Raw genomic sequence first — 16168 nt, 5'->3', positions numbered from 1 at the left:
TGAATTGGCTATATTTGTATAACACATAGATTATTATTACAGAATACAACACAAATCAGTATTTAAGTTCAAAATGCTTCATACTGTATAAAATATTGAATATAGTAGATAATTTTGCTTTATAAACATTATTTTATTACAGACGAATAAATATAATTTACTTTGAGTATTGTGCTATCAAGAAAACTCGTGCAGTGTTTGTTTTGGCTGTATTGGCAAACCAGCAATAACATATAGTTATTCTATTTTATATGGATATTTCCTTTTACTTCTCCTATGGTTTAGATTTACTTTTCTGTGGTCTTGGTTCTTAAAGCTCCGGATAATGGCTAGTTGTTTGTCCAGTCTGCCGCATTCTTCCAATAGATAGCGGTTTGCATCATCTCTGTCTTCTCTGCCTAGCCGCCATATCTCCAAAAAATTAGCCGGGTACATGAATCTTCTAATTTAAACTCCAGTGTTATGTATTTGGATCACCAAGCTATCGGTAGTGCAGTCTGCCCAATCATTGTAGCACACCAGTCCACCAGGGTCGCATCCATTGTAATTCTCTTCTTGTTTTTCTCTCTGCGATTTGGAAGTAATATCTATATCTGCCTCTAGTTGATTTTTGTCTTCTCTTTTTGAATGTGCATTACTAGATTTCATAACTAAATTTCGTATTTATTACATTCCAGAAACTCTTATATAGTTTCTGCCCCCGTGATTTATGATTCCTGCACACATGCGCATAGAAAAAATGATGCATACACATAGATTACTATCACACTAACTGTTCTATTGCACCAAAAGAAGTAATATCATCGCTAAGAACCAATATATATAATTAACATAATACTTATAGGCGTTTTAACGATAAAAGATACCTATCGTATATTCTAATGTTTGCCGGCTTTGGCAATAAATGGTGGTTGTTTGAGGTTTATATGTAGAGTCTTCATTGCAATCTTATATTTTTTCTAGCTTTATCTCAACAAAGCACCGATACATTTCTTTTTGTTTTTTTCGGTTTACCACAAGCTTTGTATCTTCAGTGTATTTGACTACTCTAAACAGATTGGATATTTGCGATTCAATCTCTTTTCTACTGAAGTAGTAGACATATGTGTTGTCTCCTCTTTGATAGAAGTTTTTTGATAGCACTTGGTTTTCTTTAAACCGTAGCTGAGTCAAATCCATCTCGTAATAGTCTTTAAATATGACAATCCCACCTGGAGATAATGTTTTATGCATTAAAGCGAAAATAGAGGGATATGATGATGGATGAATTGCGGATAATGTGTATATAAGAAGAATAATATCTATTCTATTAATTATCTGATCTTCTATCATTACATCTTTTAGCTGAGTAATATCACTCGGAGCAAACTGCGATTTTAGCTGAGGAACCCTCTCCTGCAGTAGCTGAACCGCAGTGGCCGAATAGTCTACACCAAAAATGTTTTGGCACTTAGATATATCTTTGTCACTTAATATTATTTCTTCTTTTGTGCTTTCTCTTTCTTCTACAGCGCACCCATTGCCCATCTCTTTATCTTCCTGGAGATAGTCGTTTTTGTGATCAATTCTCTCTTTTATTATTGGAATAAGAGTACTTCCAGTACCACATCCTAGCTCTAGTATTCTATTTGTGTGTACTAACAACTCTGGGTACTCTTTACTTATCCACTGTCTTTCTTTAAAAAATGTCCTATTATACCGCTTGTAAAATATATCCCATGGCTCATATGTTATCTCATAGTTTTGAAAGTCCTTTAGATTATCTTTCTCTATTTTCTGCAGTGCTTCTTCTTTGTACTCCTTTGGTATTTCTACTTTGTCCCATACATTGTATTTATATTTGTCATCGTTCTCTGTAAGTACTCGCATATAGCAGAATAAAAATTTGAAGCCGGATTATGTTTCTTTGAATTTAACGCGAAATAATTCAAAATAACGTTAGTATGCGTGTGTGCATAACCCAAACTTTAAATAAATAACTGTGCTGTATATATTATATACGGCTTCTAAAGATATGTTTTTTAATAATTATCTAATTCTTTCTATTATTTTCTAATGCTTAATGTGGTTTTTATATGTAAATTTATAGTTCGCTTTTTCTGTTATTTCTGCTATTCACAGCTTTTTCCTTCCCTACTCTCTTCTACTCTTCCTTTTTTGTTTTTCTTATTTCTCCCCTATATTTATAGTTTTAAGGGGTTCTTGTTCTGCTAAGCTTTCTTTTATTTGGCACTACATTGCTCATATTAGCCAAGCGAGTTAAACAGAAATACTTAAGAATCAGTAATTTGGCATATATATGAATTTAACGAAAGATGTATTGATTTTGTAGTGTGGTTTTGATTAACTATTCCGTGTGAGACTCTCTTCTATTTATATTTTATTCAGTGCTTAAATTATTGATAATAGTTTTATTTTTTCTGCCGGATGCTTCTTATAGTATTTACAGGAGTATTGGCTTTGTTTTTAACAGTACTATTCTCTAAGAAAGTCATACAAAGGAAGAATGCAGTGTGTTTGTCTGTTAAAAGGCCCAAATGGGTCTTTATTATAAATATGTATGGTTGTGTTCCAAAGGAAACAATTGAAAAATTAGGAAAAACACATGATATTAAATTAACTGTCCAAGAAACAGATCAGGATACGTTTCAAAGCAATCATGCAAAGTTTTGTAAAATGATAGGTGAATCTAAAACAAAGGTTCCATATAATGAGATAGTTGAATTTATATCCAAAAATAAGTCTGTTTTTCCTGATATAGTCATACTGTGCTCAGATACTACTGTCTTTAAGACAAATTCGCCTTTTCTTTTATATTCTGCAGAAGTTCTACATTTTAGAAAGAATTTTTCTAGTGATGTACTAGAAAGCGCACTAAACCACTATTCCTTATGCGAAGTTAGAAATGGAAAATAGTTTAAATAATTTTCTCTTTTGTTTATACACAGATATAATTACTTAAATATCACATCATGGCGTTAGACAGTAATTAAGAAGTGGTTAAATATATAAATTATATCTACTGTGATATTATCAGCACATGGTGTAACTTTTTACCTTTTCATAATAATTGAATCTTTATTAATTCGTATTTTTATCCATTCTTTCAGTCTATATCACATTAGAGCCCCTGTCTATTATTATTAAAGTAGTAATTTTCTGCTAATATAGTAGCATGTATTCTTTCATATAGTAAGTATCAAGAATCATTTGCATTTTTTATATAAATTGTATTTCAGAATTATTTTTATTTTGGAATTCTGTCATGTGCATATTAGAAATGAAATATAAGTGAATGGGTTTTCTTTTAAACAATTTAAATTTTATTTAGTCAAATAATCAGTTAATGTATTTGGAGGGAGAATATTACTATGCAGTATTTCTTCAATCTGATAATGCTTAGCAGATAGTTTAGAAATATATCTGCAAAGTCTTTCACTTACTCTCCACTGGCTTCCAACGCTTTTAAACACATTGATCATTCTTACTTTTGAGGATCCATTTATATGATATGGAGTTGTTGAGTTTATAAACAGCCCAAATCTATTATAATACTGGCATGCTCTTTCAATTGGAATCAAATTTTCAATATAGTATACATCGGTTGGCCTGCTGGATATCCTGTCATTTTTATAGGATTCTTCAAGAATAAGAGCCTTTTTAAGAACCCCTTTAAATTCCTCGCCAATTACTAGTTCAGTTGGCTTGATTCCAAGGGGAATATGTATAGAAACATCGCCTATTACAACCTTGCACTGTTTGCTAGACAGAGTTATTCCCATAGAAAGGCTCCACCCAGTTCGGCTGTTGATTATACTTGGGATGTCACTTGTGCTTTTATCTGATGTATACTCTGCTTTGCACTCAACTTCTTCTACTGTGTTGTTCTTGTTTTTAAGAACTTTTTTATATCTGGTCATTAGCACACCATCCCTAATAAAAACCTCAACCTCAGAGTGTGTGTCTATGGCCTTTAGCACACTCTGCCTTCCTGCGAATTCTTTTTGTGTTAGCATTAGATAAGCAGTGAGTTTTTTGGTCTTGTTAGGTAGAGAAACGCTAATTGATGACTTATTACCCAGAACCAGGCCTTCCTCCTCTAGACAGTCTATTTCTAATTTCTCCACTAAGCAGGAGGCCATTGATATATCGGGAACACTTCGCTTGCTTATTAATCTGAGAAGATAAACGATGTCTTCTTCATTGTTCAGAAGGTAGAGGATATCATCTTGCATCATAATGGAATTTAACGAGCGAATCGAGTTGCCCAGTGAAATCTGTTTTTTTGCTTGTATAAACCAGTGGGCGTCTTGGTGCAGCTCGTTCCTTTCCTTCAGCTGCATAAGAAATTCCTGGAGCTTTTGTATTTCCGGCTTGAGTCTTTTTATTTCCATGCGGATGCACTTAATAGTAAACATATCGGGGTCTGATGTAAGAAGGATAGAGAAAACCCCCAGACATCTGGCCAGCTTAAGCAGCTGCCTTTGTATAGAGGGAACTTCTCTATAATGGTTCAAAACATCCACAATATGATCTATTTCATCTGAAACACACTTGCTAAATCTGGTTCTATCAATAGAAATCGAGCTTCGCTGGTCCTTTTCTGTATTATTCTTCTTTATATCTAGCCCGTTTGACATATAAATTGCTGATATTAGTCGGTCAACATGCTCAGACACCATGTAAGCTCCCTTCTTTTCTATCTCACACCATACTATTCTTTTTATAGAAAGTGACATGTCTGGGAAATAAAGCATAAGAAGAAGCCCTTTCTCAAGCGAGTCAATCGTAATTTTCTGGACACTAAATACTCTTCCGCAGAACTTGCGGATATCCCAGTCCGTTTTAATTGTGGTTTCGCCGCTTTTTATACTAACCGACTTATTTTTGCAGATTTCAGATATAACTCTAACTATCTCTTTAAACACTTTTTTCTCCTCACATAGCAGTTTAAAATAGTCGCTGTCACAAAGAAGCCGTAGCATTTCTTGTGGTATACAGTCTATCTGCTCCGCACAAATTATGCTTGTTTCTGCATAGTCTCTGTCTATGATAAATGATGTTTTAAAGAAGTATGGAGCAAGTTCAGTTGCTCCTCCTATAATAATCAAGGACTTGGTAAGAGATTCTGCAGCAACCGGGCTATACTTTGCAATGTTCTGAAGAATCTGTATTGTGCATTGATAATTCTCCTTTGTGTATGTATTTATAAGTATTTCTGATAGCTCTTTAGTTGGTAGCTTCCCCTTTCTGTGGCTGTTTATAATTATTGATGCATTGCACATAATTGCATGTGAGTTTGCCGCTCGTACAATCTCAATGGCATCATCTATGCTTCTTATCTTCTGCATCTCTAATTTGCAGTATTCTAATATATTTATAGACGGGAGGTATAGAGGAGTTAAATCCAGAGTATCCCCCATTTCTGTCACCCATTTTGTAAGTATTTTTGCTTTTTCCTGTGCTGTGTCTGTTAGGCTATAAAGCAAAAAGTAAAAGTAGTCCAAAGGCAACTGTTTAACATCTGCGCTAAGCACAAGTGAATCATCATACATTTCTGTTTCCTCTCTACTCTCTTCTATTTCTAGTTTCTTTGTATTACTATTAAGCAGTAGTGTAAGACTTGGTGCGTATATGCCACCAATATTAGCAAGTGCATATGCGCATAAGTCACACCTGTTTCCAGTAATAACAGTCCGTCTTAATATGTATTCCTGCGCCAGAGACATGAGCTCGCGAGCAGAGGAAAGCAGTGGGCCCGGAGTGACAAACTCTTTTTCTGTTACCCACTTGTTTTCTTGAATGATGCGGGTTTTTTTCAGATGAGACAGCCACCGGTCTTTAAACTGCGCTAAGAATAGCCCAAGCTCAAATATCTGAAGAAGTGTTGAATAATCTGTTTCAGATAGTGTTTCTGCCCGGATAATTCGATGGGCTATTCGGCACAGAATAATTGCAATCCGCTCCATTTCAGTTGCCACTCTACTATCACTGTTCAAAAACAATGACTCTAGCTCTAGCTCCAGCGAAGATTGTGGTGATGATGGCAGAGACAGTTGGCTTCGAACTACTTCTAGCCGGTCTAGGCACACGTCTACAGGATTACTCAAATCATTTGGATCATTCCCAATAGCCTCTGCCTGCTCAGAATGATCTTGCACCTCAGGTACTATATATTTTCTATCTAACATATGCATTCTACTTACCTCTTCTATTTATTTAAAGACTCAAACACTGTTTCACAATAATTCTGTTACAGACTGATTGCTTTTCTGGCAGGTCCATCTAAATAAGATTTACAGCTCTCCACAACCAATCTTTATATTTTTCCTGGCACAATCCATCCCTATCAATATCTTAATAATAAAAATCATCTAGCCCGAAATATGCACTATTACAAAACTATTTTTATTTATAGAGTCTCTAACAGAGTAGTTAGTAGAACCACACCGCGTATATATTCAACTGAGTGGCATCCCATATTATCTGCATATAATCTATGATCTGCTTTTCATGCATTAGCATATATTATAATTATATAAGGAGAAATTTTAGAGTGTTTGTACTGAATTATAATGTATAAATAATTATTCTTACTGAAAAGAATAGAAAAGAGAAGATACTCCATGATTAATTAATTTATTTTAAGAAAAAGTACATTTCTATTTTTCTAGTTGAACTGCTGCAGAAACTTTTTCAACCATTTTATCGCCTTTTTTGACTCTGATAAAGAAAGGAGCAGTGCTTTTTATCCTAAGCTTTTCATCTATTTGGTACAGGTTTATTCCAAAGTGGATACAGAATAGAGGAATTAGCTGATAGACCGCAGGGTCATTGTGTTCTGGCAGCATAAACAGATATTCTGTGGAAGTGTCCTTGTTCTCATACTCTTCCATTAGTTCATTATAATCAACGGAATAGTCTGAAATATTCTCAATAAGAAAGGATATCTTGTCTTGGGCGATTCTGGGAATATTTGACGTCAAGTCTATTTTTCTCTTAGCTTCTCTCTTTTTCATTTTTCATGGAAAACAGAAGGCCTATAAGAATCCAGAAGAAGGAAGAAATATTCAGAATTAAAGAGACAGCACAGCCTGTAGATAACTCAGCAGCAGCAGGCAGTACAAATTCCATAAATACGAATAAAGAGGAAGATTCAGATGAAACCACTGCATCAGATGCACTTAGCACAGAGGAGGAAGATGAAGTAGCAGCAAAGAAGCAAAAGACTCCTCATTTATTGAAATATGCAACATTCTATTGGTCAGCTATTATGTGTATTATTATTGGATATCTCTTCCACTGCGTGAATCATAAGTGTGAGACAAACATAAAAACAATGGCACAGGCAAATCATATTCTTACAGAAAAGATAAATCAGCTGGAAAGCCTTCTGCACAGCAAGCACAGAGAGATAGATGTTGCAGATTATTTAGAAGGCGCAAGAATCATACACGACTTAACAACAGACTCGTTTGTTAAGAAGGGATGGCTTAATTCAGTGAAGGGCCTGGGGGCTGAGGTGGCAATAGACCGAGTCTGCACAAAATATCACTGCTACTCTTTTAAAGGGTCTGAAGGAAAGTTGGCAATTGCATTTAAAAATGAAAAAGTAATTCGAAAGATCGGCATCATTCATCCTTCATATGACAACAAATCTTCTGCAATGAAGTCTTTCTTTGTTGATTGCATTGTGAATAATAACCACGTGTGTATGGGAGAATTTGAATACGAAGTGCCGGGCGACGCATTTCAGCAGTTTTTAATCCCTCCAACAAAATGTACAGGAATAGTGTTTAGAATAAAGTCTAATCATGGCAAAAAAGAGTATACTTGTATTTATAAGGTATATGCATTTGAATAATCAAGTAGCAGCCCTATAAGCACACCTGTATGGTATAATATGCTCCTATCTACTTATACACAGATACCGAGTGCAGTAGTTAATGAGTGCATACACTAGTAATAATTCGAAAGTGTGGCAAAGAAAATATGAAATTTATACAATAGAAGCAATAGCCGCTAAAAATATTTTTGCTTATTATTTAAAAAAGCCATATTGGAAATAACCCGAAAATGAAGATTTTACTGATTATTCTAAAGATAAATATTAGATAAGTATATAGAATAGTTTAATTTACAATTTAAATGGATATAAAATATTTAGGCGCCTTCTAGATCGGTAAATTATTCAATAGAAGTTCTTTTAACAGAAACTCTCTTTATATTCCAAGCTAGATAGTTGTTAATTATAAGAAAGCCTAGTGTAATAGCAGAGGAAATAAAAAGAGTAATATTACTTATAGAAGCGCATAAAACAATGTCTTTGAATGTTAGCGCAACAACTGTTCCTGTTGTATACGGCAGATATTTGTTTTCTTTATAGAATGTATGTAGCAAGAAAAGAACAACTACTATTTTAGACAAAACATAATTTGTGGACATAATATATACCAAGCATGCAAACTGCGAAATAAAAAGCAATATTTCATTTGTTTTACCTAATGTGTAGTGTAGAATCTCTAGCTCGCCCGATAGTAGTGCGCTTTTTAGCTGTCTTTCTTTATGGATGTTATGTATACCAAGCAGTATAAACAAAAGGCTTGTTCCATCAACGGCTATTATGATTGAAATTGGAGAGACAGACAGCTTTTCCATGTGACTCAGATATATGCAGGCTATCATGGTGTATATTGTCAAATATATGGAATACTTCTGATAAATCGTTTTTTCAATAAGAATGCCCTTTGAGAAGAGTAAAAACGTACATGTTTTGTTAAGAACAAAGAAAATAAAACTGTCTTTATCCATTTTTTCTTCAATGCAAGCAGAATATGCAACTGCCAAGCATAAAATTGTAAGTGCCCCCGCTGTTAAAAGAAGAAAAGTGTCTAAGTTACGCATTACCACCCACAAATAAAACCAAATATAACCCGAATGTGTAAAACAGTGTGTCAAATTATCTATATCCAGTTATATTCATGCAGTTCTAACTGGTACAATAATGTAGTGTAATTAGAATATTCTCTTACAAAATTATAAATTTCTCTAGTAATTATGAGTGTGTCTGTCTATTTTTAATGAAGATCATGTACACATTAAATATTATATTGAAGAATTTAAATAAGATAAAATAAAAATATTGTCAGAAATGTAAATACAAAATATTCTCAAGTAAATTATAAAATAAACAATCATAGAGGCGCCAAGTGCCCTGAAACCTGAACCACCTGAAATAATCACTAAGTACCCTGGAATATTCCAACATAATAAGCAGTAGACAAAAATATCTGTAAGTTTCGGGATAACATATTCAAGATAAAATCCATGCGTATAGTAGTATTTTATATTTTATGCACTGCCATCATTAGTACTATAAGCAAAAGAAGAAACCATAGGAAAACATACCATGCACATACGCGTATTCAGAGACGCAAAAAAACGTCCTGACAGGGACTCGAACCCAGAACCTCCTGATTAGAAGTCAGATGCGCTGCCAATTGCGCCACCAGGACCTACACTGAATAATATTCCAAGCATATTTTTATTCCCATGAATAATACAGATGAGAGGAGCCAAGCCACAGAGGAATGCTTAGAAGACACACAGGCTGCACACGAACAGACTGAAAATGTTATAATAGAAGAAGAAACATGCACTTTATGCAATGATTCTGCACAGTGCGTAACAGTATGCAAACACTTCTTCTGCTATACATGCGCAAGAGGATTTATTACTCAGTCAACTAAGTGTGTAGTGTGCAGTGAAGAAACCAATGGAATAGTATTTATCACTGTAAATGAAAGTAGAAACAAACAAAGTAAAAAGAAGTAAAGAAGTATTCAATGGAGTAATATTAATAAATACAGAATTAATGTGTGCACAGACACTTTATTCCGTCCAACCCGAAACACTCCAAATACATAATACATTCCATTATATAAAATAATAAGACTCTAATAATATTTATAAATAAATATAAACTAGTTTCTTCTTAAGTGCTCTATATGCTTGTTGTACTCTATTACAGTGGGAATGCTTTTAATTAGCTCATCAGCCACTTTACTCTTAGAATATAAAAATCCTAAATCAAACTCACTTAACATTCCTTCTATTGTATTTGAGCTGCCTCCTGTTGTTTCTTTCATAATTATATTTTTTGCTTTTTTTAGTGTTTATACAACAGAAAGTATATAAATACAGAGGACCTGATTGGATTTAACTAAAATATATTTGAGGCTATATTATATAAAATAACTAATTACATTCTATTTATATATCTGATAAATCCAAGGGTATATTTATTATATAAACTACTCCATATTATTATATAAATTATTTTGAATTTGGGATTATTTCTGTATATAATATAAATATTCTGTAGATTTACATGCCCTTAAATAGAATAACTCAGCCTGCTTTATTATTTTAATTGGCTCTAGGTATTTCTCAGTATATAATAAAGAACTCCAGCAAATATGATATTTTGGCTTATTTCTATGTTCTCTATAGACAATGTATATGTTGAATCACTTTTTTGGATAAATTTGTGTGGGGCCCGGTGGCGCAAAGGTAGCGCTTTCGACTCCAGATCGAATGGTTGGGAGTTCGAGTCTCTCCTGGGTCATATTTTTTCGCATTTTTATTTTTTAATTATATGCAAGTGCAAACTCCAAAGCACTTCTGCCATAAAACAAATGCGATTTCGACCACGTCATACACGCTTTTTACGTTTCTTCCTGCAAGGCTTGCGAAGGAAATGACAAAAACATTCAATCTGTTTTTTGTTATTCTTTGTTGTATCGTGATGGTGCCAAATTTAACTCCCTTTTCAAAGACTTCTTATATATTGTGTATTATATTTTACATTTGCACGAGCATTTTAAAGACAGGAATAAATGAAATTAAAAAATATAAATTAGATAGGAATATCAATAAAAAGGAGACAGGAGCCATAAGACACGGCAAATACGTAAAAATATTCAGAGAAGACATAAATGTGGGGGAAAAGCTGATTATTGCCAAGAATGAACCTATTCCTGTGGATGTGCTAATTTTGGCTGCGTATACAGAGACTTCAGATGAGAACAGAGGCCAAACATTGCAGATATACATTGAGACTAGTGCAATAGATGGGGAGAGTGCCCTAAAACTAAAGCAGGCGCCAATTAAACTAGTAAACACGGAGATATTGGCGCAGGATGAAGTTCTAGCACTCGATATAATTAGGGCTGAGTATGATCCAGAGACTCTTTCTGGAGATCTGACAGTTAGGCTGCCCAGCACAGATGCACACACAGATACAGAGGAAAGCGCAGTTACTATTCCTATTACAAAAAAGAATTTTATTCCTATGGGCGCTTCTATATACACAGACATTACAACGGTTGGACTATCTCTGGGAGCCAAAAAAAAGAACTCTACACCTTCTCGTATTAAAGGATCTATTTTTATTAATATGATCTCTAGGCTAAGCATATACATAATAGTTGCATATATCATTCTGCTATTTATATCAGTTATAAGTGCATGCTGGTTTATGATACACGGAGAGTGGCTACTCGGAGAGGTGACTATCTCTATTATGGGAGATGGTATGAGAACACTTACCTCTAACATTCTTATATTCAGTAGTTTAATACCGCTCTCTCTGTTTGTCACACTAGATGGGCTTAGAATATCATACTCTATATTTATACAAAGCGACAGGAGCATGAACTACAATGAAAAAAAGACTACTTGTAACACACACGGTGTATTAGAAGACATTGGGCTAGTTTCTCATATACTGTCTGATAAAACAGGAACACTTACCTTAAATAAAATGAAGTTAAAGGGGGTCCAGCTGCCGGGATCTGACACTCCGATGCTAATAGAAGAGAATGCAGATCCATTGCATCATAACATGTGCATGGTAAGTATTCTGACAATGCTTCTCTGCCACTCTGTATGTATAGTAAATGGAGAGTATATAGGTACATCCCAGGAAGAAGTATGTGCACTGCAGTATTTCAAGAGCACGCAGATGGAGTTACTCAGCAACCAAAATGACAGAATGATTATGTCTCTTAATGGCAGGAAAGTGTGTGCTAAAATATTGGGGGTACTCCCATTCTCTCCAGCAATAGCAAGAATGTCTGTTATTGTACTGGTGGATGGCAAGATATTCCTTTTAACCAAAGGCTCAGATGAGGTAGTGCCTAATGACTCTGCAGTAAAAATAGGAGGAGAGTATCGAACTTTGGCCATGGCAGGCGCTGAGCTTAGTATAGAAGACATAAAAAGAACTGCAGTGCATTGCAAAGAAAACCCAAATAGGGAAGACCCAGATGATAATTTGCCAGAGAGCATAGACAGAGTTATAGAACTATTTGAAAGAAACAGCGAGCAGAATGAGAGTGATATGGCAGAGAATATGGAGTGTAGCGGCAGTGAACCAATTTCACTTCCAATAGACTTTATTCTAGAGTGCGAAAAGCTTTCAAAATATACAGGAACACTATACCTTGAAGATGCACTGCAGCCAGAGGTGGAACAAACAGTTAAATCAATTAGAAACAAAGGAATTAATCTTTGGATGGTGACAGGAGACAGAAAAGAAAGCGCTGTGTCATGTGGTCTATTATCGGGTATGCCTCGTAGTAGCAAAGCAATTTCAGGCAAAGAAATATGCAGTCTTACAGGAAATGATTCAGAAACACTCAAAGAAGAATCCTTAATAATTTTTAGATGCTCTCCTGAGGAAAAGAAGAAAATTGCGCATATGCTAAGAGTAGCAGGGAATATTGTGCTAAGTGTTGGAGATGGTGAAAATGATATTGGAATGATTGAAGAGGCAGATATTGGAGTGTGTGTATGCGGGGTTGAGTCAAATCGGCCATCTCTTTCTGCAGACCTATCAATCCCATCGTTCAGTGCACTTAGAAGGCTAGTTCTATACCATGGCCCAGTGGCTTTAAACCGTCTAAGAAATGTGTTTTTGTTCTTTATATTCAAAAGCGTATGCGTAGCTGTGTGCCAGTGCATTTATGGGGGAATAGTTGGGGCCTCTGGGTCTATGGCGCCGTCTTCTCTTTTCCTTCTATTCTTTAATGCAATGCTAACTTCACCGCTCTCGGTTGAAATGGGGCTATTCAGAAGAGAGTGTTTAAATAAGTCAATTATGGACTCGTTCTTACGAGGGGTACTATACGGAGTAGCCTCATTTATTGTAGTGTACAGCTTATTTGGATCAATTGACGTAATGGGCGCTGGCGGTGAACTGGGCAGCCATTCTGTGGTAAGCTGCTTCTTTTCATTATGCCTGTTCATATCCACAGTTATATACTTCATATTCTCTGCAGAGTCTTTTGTGATTTACTCCTTTTTGGCGCTGTTTGTCTCTGCAGTATTCTTTATCATAATAGTTGGTGTGGATATTGGGTTTGAAGTATTTGCATCACCTGCGCTCTATATGTGCGCTATGTATATGACCATGTGCGGTTTGCTTGTTGAAAGAACTGCGTGCCTTTTAAGAAGAAAGCAGGCCCCATATCAAGAACTTACTGCAATTGATAGTGAACCTGTTGTGTAATAAATATTGCATTATATCAGAACTTTTCATCGTGAATTACATCATAAACCAATCTCTACGGCGCTTTATAAAATACAAAAACTACGAATCGTATACACTTCAAATATGAAGAAACCACAAAAAACAAATCAATTACATGTTTGTATGATATATAGTACACATGCAAACTCCTTAATAAATCCAACTTCATGCATAGACAAGCTGCTCAATGCAAATATAAAGACATGCCCCCCAATGCCTTATGATTTTAAATAACGCATTGATAATGAGTATTAATTATAGTATACACTATATTTATTTATTAATATGTATATGCTCATTATCAAGTCCATTCTTTTCTGAATTATCTAGGTTTCCACTTCCATAAAAGTACTTTAATGATTTTTGGAGAGAGTTTATCATTGCCCCTGGTGTATGGTGGATAAACGCTTTGGCCCATAATTTTATTGCATTATATTCAGACCAATGTGTTTTCCTGACTAAAAATGTACTGGGAGTATCTGTTGTGTGCCTTATTTTATAAATATCTCCTGGAATATAAAGCTTTTCCATTCCCTTCTTTTTCAACTTGCGGAGTAGTGCATGTATGTACTTTTCCTTGTTCTTATGTTTAGATACGCTTATAGCATAAAAATGTGTGGCTAGAAGCCGCAGCTCAAAAACGGTCCCAAAGCACAAGGTCGGTACAATGTCATTTCCATATATCAAAACAGTTATTTTGTTTTCTGGATTATTTCCTATAAGGGTTTTAAACCATTTTGGGTTATTTATAATTGGTGGGGGAGAATATGCAATGCAAGATGTAGTATATTTTGACAGCAAAGAACTCTCTCGAATAAACATCCATACAAGCATGGCCAAAGCACCGCCTAGGGACTGCCCTACTAGCCGTATTTTTTTAATTTCATATTTCTTCATTAGTTCTTCAATTGCCTTTTCTTTTTCTTTGATAAATTTCTCCGATTCTTTAAATATCCCCCTATGAAATAGATTGTTCTTGTATTTATGATATTTATAATCAATATCTATCAGTGCTTCTCTGCTATGGAGCGTTCCCTTAAATGTAATATAAAGAATTCCTTCTATTTTGTCCATGAATATCACGTGTTCCAAGTATTTACTTGCCTCATGTACAATATCTGTGTATGGAATGCCAGAGAATAGGTGGAAAAACTTCTCCTCTGCATTTATTTTGGGGGTTTTGCAGTAAATGCACTTACATCCAACAATCTTGTTGTCTATTACATTAATTAGTGAGTGAAAATTAAGAAATGCATGCCCGTATGGTGATATCGCATACCTGTACATATTCAAATGAAAGTCATAAAATTCTTGTTTCTCTACATGCCATTTATACGGATTGCCCACCTGCAATAGCTCTTCCTTTAGCTGCTTTGAATATTTAAGCCTATGCAAAACAGGATCTCTTTTTTTAAAAACACTTTTAATCTTGTCAAATACCCCTAGATTTTCTTCTAGTCCTTTATATTTAGGCACATACTTAAATTCTAATTTATCCATCTTCCCATAATACAAAAATAATTCTCTCATCCCATAAACAAACTCTGAAATGTTTTGCATGTCTCTGAACAGAAACTGAAATGCTTCTTGCAAGTCAAATATACGGCCAGCAATTGCTTCATTCTTTAAAAACCCTGCCCATAAAAAGGACGGCTTCTTTTTCTCTAATGTTTTTATAGTTTTAATCTCTACAACAGATAGAGCAAGATACATCTCCATATCCTTAGGAATGAAGTCATACCTACGAGGCTGTTTGCTATATATCCAACTGCTTATTGGATCATTTGTAGGAAACAGTTTTAAATAATGAACAGAATTCTTCTTTTTCTCCAGTAAATCTTCAACTTTCTTAAATGTATAACCAACTAACTGGTTTCTTAAGAATCCTTCTTCTATAATAAATATCTCTAATATTCCCATTTTCACATCCTGAATGCACTCAAAGGTTAAATTAAACGTGGCTTCTTCTATATTATACTTTACTTTCTTTCCATTATATAATATTTTAATAAGATATCCAGTAGTAAACAGCGGGGCCCCTTCCCACCACCACATACTATCATCTTTTTTAATAAGTGATTCAGTAGAGCAAGACAATAATTTACATCCAATATTCATTCTTTCCTTTTGTTTGCTGTATTTTTAAATATTTTCATAAATAAATAGTTTAAATTATGCTCTTATTGTTATTCGGGTTATATAATAGTTAAATAATCCGAAATTATTAAAATTAAGAAATATAAAGTGATAAATAAATTAATTTTTAGCATTTTTATAGGAATATCAATTAAGTAATTATAGTATATGATTTATATTGAATATATTGAGAATGAGTATAAATATAGATATAATTATGGATTAATGTGTGATATTTCAGAGTATTACACAATCTAAGTGTATAAAGTATTATATGCTAATATAATTAGTTGCTCTTATTAAAATATAGTAAATACTCAGTATACTATTATGAATATAATTTTTTATTGTATTATACGCGTATACATCTTCTATTTCTTAATTATATGGCAGTAATTATAAATATACAACTTGATTGAATATGAAAAGAAGAGAAGG

General features: G+C 34.2%; 10 protein-coding genes and 2 non-coding genes across 12 annotated transcripts; 5 read left to right on the top strand and 7 right to left on the bottom strand.

Moving 5' to 3' along the window:
* Positions 1 to 123: 123 nt before the first annotated feature.
* NEPG_00907 (uncharacterized protein) lies at positions 124 to 2144 on the bottom strand. The gene has a single exon (XM_013203282.1). The coding sequence runs from the start codon at positions 1867 to 1869 to the stop codon at positions 949 to 951; it is 921 nt and encodes a 306-aa protein (XP_013058736.1). The 5' UTR covers positions 1870 to 2144; the 3' UTR covers positions 124 to 948.
* A 283-nt stretch (positions 2145 to 2427) lies between these two features.
* Positions 2428 to 2916, top strand: NEPG_00906 (uncharacterized protein; the record flags this gene model as incomplete). Its single annotated transcript, XM_013203281.1, has 1 exon — positions 2428 to 2916. One exon carries the CDS (start codon positions 2428 to 2430, stop codon positions 2914 to 2916), a length of 489 nt encoding a protein of 162 aa, XP_013058735.1.
* A 407-nt stretch (positions 2917 to 3323) lies between these two features.
* NEPG_00905 (uncharacterized protein) lies at positions 3324 to 6197 on the bottom strand (the record flags this gene model as incomplete). Its single annotated transcript, XM_013203280.1, has 1 exon — positions 3324 to 6197. The coding sequence occupies one exon, from the start codon at positions 6195 to 6197 to the stop codon at positions 3324 to 3326; it is 2874 nt and encodes a 957-aa protein (XP_013058734.1).
* Positions 6198 to 6626: 429 nt separating this feature from the next.
* Positions 6627 to 7190, bottom strand: NEPG_00904 (uncharacterized protein). Its single transcript, XM_013203279.1, has one exon. It carries the CDS (start codon positions 7017 to 7019, stop codon positions 6663 to 6665), a length of 357 nt encoding a protein of 118 aa, XP_013058733.1. The 5' UTR covers positions 7020 to 7190; the 3' UTR covers positions 6627 to 6662.
* On the top strand, positions 7025 to 8482 carry NEPG_00903 (uncharacterized protein; the record flags this gene model as incomplete). Its single annotated transcript, XM_013203278.1, has 1 exon — positions 7025 to 8482. One exon carries the CDS (start codon positions 7025 to 7027, stop codon positions 7862 to 7864), a length of 840 nt encoding a protein of 279 aa, XP_013058732.1. The 3' UTR covers positions 7865 to 8482.
* NEPG_00902 (uncharacterized protein) lies at positions 8188 to 9069 on the bottom strand (the record flags this gene model as incomplete). Its single annotated transcript, XM_013203277.1, has 1 exon — positions 8188 to 9069. The coding sequence occupies exon 1, from the start codon at positions 8902 to 8904 to the stop codon at positions 8188 to 8190; it is 717 nt and encodes a 238-aa protein (XP_013058731.1). The 5' UTR covers positions 8905 to 9069.
* Positions 9070 to 9442: 373 nt separating this feature from the next.
* On the bottom strand, positions 9443 to 9515 carry NEPG_02695. Its single transcript has one exon. It is a non-coding gene; the product is annotated as a tRNA-Arg (tRNA).
* A 37-nt stretch (positions 9516 to 9552) lies between these two features.
* Positions 9553 to 9927, top strand: NEPG_00901 (uncharacterized protein; the record flags this gene model as incomplete). The annotated part of the gene is made up of 1 exon (XM_013203276.1): positions 9553 to 9927. One exon carries the CDS (start codon positions 9553 to 9555, stop codon positions 9832 to 9834), a length of 282 nt encoding a protein of 93 aa, XP_013058730.1. The 3' UTR covers positions 9835 to 9927.
* Positions 9928 to 9983: 56 nt separating this feature from the next.
* Positions 9984 to 10148, bottom strand: NEPG_00900 (uncharacterized protein; the record flags this gene model as incomplete). The annotated part of the gene is made up of 1 exon (XM_013203275.1): positions 9984 to 10148. The coding sequence occupies one exon, from the start codon at positions 10146 to 10148 to the stop codon at positions 9984 to 9986; it is 165 nt and encodes a 54-aa protein (XP_013058729.1).
* Positions 10149 to 10555: 407 nt separating this feature from the next.
* On the top strand, positions 10556 to 10627 carry NEPG_02694. The gene has a single exon. It is a non-coding gene; the product is annotated as a tRNA-Trp (tRNA).
* A 30-nt stretch (positions 10628 to 10657) lies between these two features.
* NEPG_00899 (uncharacterized protein) lies at positions 10658 to 13573 on the top strand (the record flags this gene model as incomplete). Its single annotated transcript, XM_013203274.1, has 1 exon — positions 10658 to 13573. One exon carries the CDS (start codon positions 10658 to 10660, stop codon positions 13571 to 13573), a length of 2916 nt encoding a protein of 971 aa, XP_013058728.1.
* Positions 13574 to 13867: 294 nt separating this feature from the next.
* Positions 13868 to 15719, bottom strand: NEPG_00898 (uncharacterized protein; the record flags this gene model as incomplete). The annotated part of the gene is made up of 1 exon (XM_013203273.1): positions 13868 to 15719. Exon 1 carries the CDS (start codon positions 15710 to 15712, stop codon positions 13868 to 13870), a length of 1845 nt encoding a protein of 614 aa, XP_013058727.1. The 5' UTR covers positions 15713 to 15719.
* Positions 15720 to 16168: the final 449 nt, after the last annotated feature.

This window comes from Nematocida parisii (genome assembly GCF_000250985.1).
Source record: "Nematocida parisii ERTm1 unplaced genomic scaffold supercont1.2, whole genome shotgun sequence".
NCBI classification, from domain to species: Eukaryota; Fungi; Microsporidia; genus Nematocida; species Nematocida parisii.
The sequence above is the reverse complement of the archived record's forward strand: the minus strand, read 5'-3'. Positions and strand labels throughout refer to the sequence as shown.